The sequence below is a fragment of the Cyprinodon variegatus genome, unplaced genomic scaffold (assembly GCF_000732505.1).
Source record: "Cyprinodon variegatus isolate N-32 unplaced genomic scaffold, C_variegatus-1.0 Scaffold225, whole genome shotgun sequence".
Classification (NCBI taxonomy): Eukaryota; Metazoa; Chordata; class Actinopteri; order Cyprinodontiformes; family Cyprinodontidae; genus Cyprinodon; species Cyprinodon variegatus.
In genome coordinates, this window is record NW_015150678.1 from 436,181 (window position 1) to 444,372 (window position 8,192).

General features: G+C 37.5%; 1 protein-coding gene across 1 annotated transcript in view; it reads left to right on the top strand.

Annotated features, from left to right (window-relative positions):
• The first annotated feature begins 4,463 nt into the window (after positions 1-4,463).
• The window catches only part of commd1 (copper metabolism domain containing 1), a 12,851-nt gene continuing 9,122 nt past the window's right edge, over positions 4,464-8,192 (top strand). The window contains exon 1 of the mRNA XM_015380946.1: positions 4,464-4,646. Within this exon, the coding sequence (XP_015236432.1) occupies positions 4,473-4,646 (174 nt within the window). The 5' untranslated portion in view covers positions 4,464-4,472. The remainder of the gene's footprint in view (positions 4,647-8,192) is intronic.

The window sequence follows — 8,192 nt, forward strand, 5'->3', positions numbered from 1 at the left end:
TGAAACATATCAACCCTGCTTATCTATAATATTAAAGTTTGTTTGATGATCTAAAGTATTCAGGGAGAAACTAAAGACAACTTTATTGGAACAAATACTTTTCCCCAGCACTGTAAATATATATAAAGCAATTATGTGTACTTTTAAACAAAATGGGTTTAAATGGGTTTGGATCAAGTAAGTGAAACTGTCTGTATAAAATAAACCAGGCTATCTAGATTAATTAACTTTGAAAAAAATTACAGAGTTGCTATTATCAAAATTTTAATTCAGAGGTTTGCAATTGTTTAATATCAATTCGTTTATTTTTTTCTTGATTTTATTTTAGAAAGCATTGTAATTTCTTGATTGTGGCCTAAAAACTACGCTTAGCTCAGCATTGATTTTTTGTTGTGCTTATCCTTTGAAAAAGTCAGAATCTTCCAGTTTAGACCAAAAAGTAAGAGAGAGAAAAAAAATAAAAAATATAAATTTTTAAGCTAGAGGGGTGAGATTTTTTTTTTTATATTTCTCAGTTTCTTTCTACTTTTTGTTTCAATTCTGTCTTTTTCATTTGTGTTTTTCAAATGTGCCTTCATTTTACTTAATCAGCCTTTGTTCCAGCTGTGTTTGTGTTTAACAAATTAAAGTAATAGTGCGTTGTTATGTCGTCATTCTAGAAATAAATGTTTAGTTATTTTGCTTTCTGTAGCATTGCTTATCAATCTTAAAAGGCTAAAACATAAAAACTGATTAAAAAAGTCGATCAATACCAGGCTTATAGAGTAAAACCCGCATGCATGTTTAATGACCATAAACAGCAGTGATTTTCAACATTTCAGAACATCGCAAAATGTAATGAAACATTTCTCAAAAACTTTTGTTGCTCAAAAGACTTTTGGTTTCAGAAATTGTGTTACTCTCTATGTTTTACCAGATTTAGAGCTGAGACAGATAACAAACCTCTTGTTCCAACATTAAGTACAAAATCAATGGATGTGCTGCCCCCTGAATTCTGAGGGTCAGACTGAGACGTACAAAATTCGACTGCAGAGGCTGGCATAGAATCAGAAGACCTGTCTAAGAAAGTCCACTGGAAAGAATGTCAGTATTTTCCCCTGGCTGGTGATATTCTGGAAGGACCGAGGTTTCTCACGGCTAAATGAGACTTTTTTTCCTAAACTGTCACTGGATGAACTGCATGTGATCAAATACTCATCCAGGAGAAGTTAATTCTGCAAGTTTATGACTTGATGAATCAGCTTGATTTTCTAATTTAGAAAATTTGTAATTTCTCTCTATGGTTTGAATGAATTGTCTCTAAAGTATCATGACATCTATTGTTTACTGTATAAATAAAACTGCTTTGAATTGAATAGAATAAAACAAGGGTGGTGCAGTTTCTATTTTTTTTATTTATTCATTTTTTGGTTTATTTTTCCGGGGACAGTACATATTAGTGAACATTTCTGTAAATATGTCAGATTAGTATTAATATGAAGCTGATTTTCAACTGTTATCCTGGGGCAATTAGAAAACAAACAAAAAAAAATATATATATATATGCTAAATACTTACAATGGCAGGTCATACAGTTCAAACCAATATTACAAAGTAATATCTGACCCTGACATTTGGCTGAGTCATGCACCAGGAGATTGTTAAAGGAATAGTACACCCAAAACATGATTAGCCTTCATTTTCTACTCACCCCCATGCTGAACAACACTCTGGAGTACTTTTTTGATATCTCAAATGCATCTGGAGATCTGGGAGGCTTCTTGCTGTCTGCTGACATTCAAATAATGGAGGTCTATGGCGCCCGAGGCAGAAAGGTCCATAAAAGTCCACAAAAAACGTGTCAATATTCCTCCATACTGCTCGTCGAATGTATTCCAAGTGTCCTGAGTGGGTAGCGTCCAGAATTTACTCGAAACAAAGTCATTTAGAATGTTTTTAGAGCATAAACAGTAGTGCACAATTACCCCCCGTTGTCCCTACAAGATCGCAGACACATCCTATAATTCCTTCAGGGAAAAAAAAATATTTCAATGTTTTGCTTTTTGTGATTACATCCATATGTCTGTATGAACAACATAAAGGTATAGATGAAGATCTTTTATTCTGGGTGGATTATCTAAATAGGTGGTCCTTCTAATTGTCAGTGATTCTGGTGATACGTTTACGTAAATCCATCCTACCTGTCCGCCCTGTTAGCTATCTTTTTCTGCACACGCGCACTTTCAGGCGTTTATGTGTAATGAGCTACGGTTTCAGACCATCATTAAAGCTCACCTTTTTCACCGTAGTTCTTTGAAAATGGCCGAGGCTCGTAAGAGAAAAAGTGTCTATGAAGTGTTTGAGAAGAAAAGACATATTGAAAATAGACTGCTTTATTAAAGATAATTTTCAACCATTAAAATAATTTGTTCTATCCAGATAATTTCTTAGTGGTTGGATTCTGTGCTGCACCAACTTGTTGTTCACTAGACACCAAAAATAAAAACTTTAAGTTATTAATTTTACACTGTTGCCATTAGTCATAAAAATAAGAAAATTAAGGAGGAAATAATCATCCAGAATTGTAGGAAAAAAAATCCTTTGATAAGCTAGAGCAGTAAAGCAGCTGTCTTTAACATTTTTCCTCCATTACATTTACTTGTATATTTTTAGACTCACACCACCCACAGGAACACAAACTTTTAGTCATCAGAACCTTACAACATCGCACTGAGCACGTCCCTACTAAAACAGAAGGAAAGCACAAAGAACAGAAACACATCAAAGATGCTCTTCAAACCTGTGGATACACAAACTGGACAAAAACTTTATCAAATCAGCAAGGAAAACAAACGGAGACACAGCAGAACATAACGGTGAGAAGATCAAACGGCAAAACATCACCATCCTATATAATGCTGGAGTCTGTCAAAAACACTCGAGAGGATCTTCTCCAAACACAAAGTCCCACTAAATTTCAAACCTAACAAGACCCTTAGACAGAGGCTAGTGCATCCTAAAAACAAAACCCCCAGACCTAAGATGAGCGGAGTGGTGTCTGCAGTTCAGCGCAGTGAGGAATGCTCTGATCCTTATATTGGAGAAACCAAACACAGAAGAGCGCCCTCCTCTGGACAAGACTCTGCTGTATATCTACACCTTAAGGACAAAAGACATTTATTTGAGGACCAGAATGTTCATATTTTTGATAAAGAAGACAGGGGGTTTGAGAGGGGCATGAAGGAATGCATCTATGTTAAGGAAGAAAAACCAACCTTAAACAGAGGGCGTGGACTCAGATTCAGGTTTCAAAAAACCTACAATGCAGCAATTGAGTTGATTCCTTCCTGCTATCATCGTAACCCCAACTCCTGTACAGGAGAGTAGAAGGCTTCACCTATTCAGCCAGGCCAGCAATTCCCTTTAATGACCCCCTTTCAGACACCTAGATGGGGTATCTAACAAAAGAAGCCAAACGACCCCCATTCCAAAGGGGTGGACCCGTTCACCTGTTTCAATTTGCATACTTTCTAAGCAAAAACAATACTTTGTTGGGCTGCTGGATAAAGCCTAGAACCAAACTCCATTTCTGACATTTTGAATTTAAAAAGCTTCCTGGATGGGAAGCAAAACATCTTCAAGCTTGGAAACAAAGATCAGTAGACTGTTTTTAGTTTTCTTTTTTTGGAATATATGTTAGATCTGTCCAGGGTGTACCCTGCCTCTCGCCCGTACATCCCACTTAGGATAAGCTTGACAGAAAAAAGTCAAGGTTAGGCTGAAGTTTGAGGACCCAAATGCAGAGGCAGGGAGGCAGAGGTGAGTTCTTGCAGTTTTAATTGAATGATCACATTTTACAGAGGCAGGAATCTAAAAATCCAACTTAAAATGTTTTACTAACCAGAACCATGGAGAAACCAGGGAAAACAAGCCCGATGAGCCAGAGAAAAATTAGGAGAGATTAGGAACCAGCCGTGAGGAACTGCACAGGGAGAGTATTTATGGCTGACTGCAGAAAGGCAGGACTAACGAGCTGGTTGGGAGCAGGTGTGAGCAGGACCAATTGGGAAGAAGGGAAAAACAGGCACAAGGGGGTAACAGAGGATAATTATAGAACTCAGCACTTAAAGAAATAAACTACAAATACAGAACACTAATAAACTTAAAAAGAAACCCAAGCAGAGGGCAGAAGCCTGACAGAAAATGGATGATGGAGTATATTTTAAGTAGTTTTAAAAATGGTACTTTTACACCTGAGTACACTCACTTGAATAAACAGCTTAAGTTGATAACTTGAAGTTTTTTTAAACGTTAGCATTTTGATCTACTTGAGTAATATACATGAATACTTTTGACACCTCTACTGATTATCCTTTCATGCTTTTAAAAGTCGGGTCGCAGTAAAGCCTATACAAATACAACTCCCACAATGCAATGCATCCTCTGTGTCCACGTGACGCGCTCCCCGCCTCTCACGGGAATCACACGCCAACATGGCGGATGTGGAAGTCGCTAAATCTCTAAGCGGTCTGTTAAATGGAATAGCTCAAATGGTGTATTACAACAAAAGCGAAATTACTGAGGAGTTGCTGAAAAATGAGCTGTATGCGGAAATGCCGCAGGAGGAATTCAAGAGTTTGTACGAAAAAATGAAAGGGCTGATAAAGGTAGGAAAAAACATCTTTCTTCCCTGCTTGCAGATACAACCAGCCTAAAGTAGGTATGAAGATGGGTATGAAACGAAGCTGGAGGCATTCATGTTCGAAAAACTCGAATATAAATGCTAACGAAATTAGCACTTTGCATGATTTTAGGGGCTAAGCTAAGGCTGAGTGTTTTTCTGTAAAAGTCAGTGACTGAGCTCAGATTTTACTGCAAACTCTTCTCTGTAGGCCTGCTAATTGATGTTTAAGTTTGTTAAAAATGCACATAGAGCCTCCTTCGTTATGCTATTTGTAAATAGACACCAACATAATGAATTTATTTGAGCGTTTCCCTGCTAAGTATATCAGTTTTGGCCAGCAGGGGGCAGCATTGCCTGCTTATTATCACAGCAACAGTTTTTCAGACTTTCTTTAAAAATGATGTCAATTATGTGTGGAACCGTAGTTTATCTTTTACTTTAGCACGTAATGATTTCAATAAAATAGTTTCAATAAGAAAGTTACTTTGCATTTAAAAACAAATACGAAGTGTCACTCAAACAGTTGAAGTCATTCAGAAGTAACATGTAAAGGATGGAAGTTAATTTACTGCAAGATTTCTACAAGTTTTTTAAATTTGCATCTTTATTCATTTGAAATGTAAGATATTTACCTTAAGGCAAGATTTCTCTTTGTTTTTCTGCATCAAAAATTAGGGCTGATTGATTTTGCCAAAAATTTAATTATTTTCAACCATAATTGCAATGTTATTTTTAGATTAGATTAGATGAGCTTTATTGATCTCACAGCGGAGAAATTCACTCGTCACATATTGGCATAGTAGTTAAAGAAGGTGCGAACAAGGATGAAAAAGGTGCATTAAGAAGAATAAACAAAAAATATATATATATATATACAGTATATCCAGGTATATACAGTATATCAAGATAAATAAGGATTAAGGTTTATATACAGGTGAATTTACTTTTACGTTAAAGGAATAGTACACCCAAAACATGATTAGCCTTCATTTTCTACTCACCCCCATGCTGAACAACACTCTGGAGTACTTTTTTGATATCTCAAATGCATCTGGAGATCTGGGAGGCTTCTTGCTGTCTGCTGACATTCAAATAATGGAGGTCTATGGCGCCCGAGGCAGAAAGGTCCATAAAAGTCCACAAAAAACGTGTCAATATTCCTCCATACTGCTCGTCCAATGTATTCCAAGTGTCCTGAGTGGGTAGCATCCAGAATTTACTCGAAACAAAGTCATTTAGAATGTTTTTGGAGCATAAACAGTAGTGTATAGGATTTCCTAAAAGCGCGTTCACGAGTCTACGGAAACCGCGGCAGACCAAACCAGATGAAAGTGCGCATTCAGCGTCTGCTCTGCCGATAATGCAAGCGTAGAAGAAGAAATGTGCTGTTTACCTGTGCAAAGAAAGAAACAACGAAAGAAAAATGTCTGAGGACTCCAGTGTTGAGGAAGAGCATGAGTTCTTTGCCGAGCTGAATGCGCACTTTCATCTGGTTTGGTCTGCCGCGGTTTCCGTAGACTCGTGAACGCGCTTTTAGGAAATCCATACACTACTGTTTATGCTCTTAAAACATTCTAAATGACTTTGTTTCGAGTAAATTATGGATGCTACCCACTCAGGACACTTGGAATACATTGGACGAGCAGTATGGAGGAATATTGACACGTTTTTTGTGGACTTTTATGGACCTTTCTGTCTCGGGCGCCATAGACCTCCATTATTTGAATGTCAGCAGACAGCAAGAAGCCTCCCAGATCTCCAGATGCATTTGAGATATCAAAAAAGTACTCCAGAGTGTTGTTCAGCATGGGGGTGAGTAGAAAATGAAGGCTAATCATGTTTTGGGTGTACTATTCCTTTAAGGTGTATTAGGTAAGGAACAATGGTGAGGTAGTGGTATGACTATTCTATTCACATATATTGCACATTCAGCATATTGCAAAGAATATTGCACAGTCAATAAATATAAAACTATAGTTGCACAGTGGTTTTTACAGCAGTTATTGTGGTTATAGTGCAGTATTATAGTCTGGTGGCAGCAGGAATGAATGACCTGTGGTAGCGCTCCTTTTTACAGACAGGGTGTCTAAGTCTTTGACTAAAGGAGCTCTTTATTTTTTTATTATACTGTCACAAGTACAGCACAACGAAATTAACTCTTAACTGCCATTGTGGGATTCTTGTCTGGCAGTGTGGGGTTAAGGGTCATTAGCTCAGGGACCCAGAGTGGCAGTCTGCGGGAGTGGGTTTCAAACTCACAACCTCTATGCTCTAACTACTAGGCCGCCACTCCCCTAAGGCACTAATTTTTTTCTAAGTTTTGGACTAATCCCATAGCCTAATAAACCAGACTAAATGTGATTTTTAAATGTGTAATTTTATCTGGCCTCGATGAATGAGACATCGGAAGATTGTTGATGAGAACAACCCGTTGTTTTTCAAACCCATGTCTGTGCCTATTGGCCAACGCTCTGACCAATGAGCGCAACTAACTGTGGAAGCGTGACAGGAAGCTGGTGGGGGAATGTAAACAAACAGCCTGACGCTTAAACGGCGAATACGTCCTTCTTAAAAATGAATGAGCGTAGAGCCTCTTCCTGCGCGCTTTTTAACGAAAACCTAAAGTAATCCTTCCAAAACTGATTCCACAGCTGAGTCAAACGAAAACTGTTCAATAGTTGTTGCTAGTGATGGTGAGATGAAGCCTCATGAGGCATTGAACCGTTTGGCCAAATTGCTTCAACGATCCCCACAGTTCATGAGGCTTCATGTGAACATGTCACCACCTACTGGTGGACAACAGAACTACAGTTTGTAATAAAATCTGTGATTTTTTTTGCTGTAGTTTTTTTTTTTCCCCTTTTAAGTTCCCTTGAAATTGTTAATGGTTGGTGTGTATAAGAAATTTTTTATAAGTTTTTTTTTAACAGTAAAATTTCTTAGAACAATCATTCAAGGTGCACAGTTTTTCTGCCATTTTAGTGAAATAAACTCAAGCAGACAGTAAAAGTGTGCAAATTGGGCAATGATGAACAAAATGAAAGGTGTTAGTCAATTTTATTCAAACATGATAGTTTTTCCATGTTTTTTTGTTTTAATCAGGTTGAAAGTTGTGTTCAACCAATCTTTTTACTAAATCGACCTAATTTTCCCAATCTATATTTTTACTCGGGCAAAACAATGCAAATTAGTCTCATCAGCCAAAATAATTAAGTTTAATCGCAACTTTCAATAGAGACAGACAGGTCTTGAACCATCAACCTCTAGCGTGAGAGTCTGGCCCTTACAGCGGACGCCACTCATGTAGATGACCTGAATTAGGAGAAAATACTTATTACCACTGACGTATGTCTGGTGGTTTGCTCAGATTTCGATCATTACATTGTTTATTTAGACCAAATTAGCTTTAAGCAACTAGATTGGTTGGAAAAACAACCAATTTATTCTTAGAATCTATCCAAACTTTATCCAGCTGACAGCAGCTCTCCTCCAAACTCCCACATCTTGACTAGGGATGGGGATCGAAACC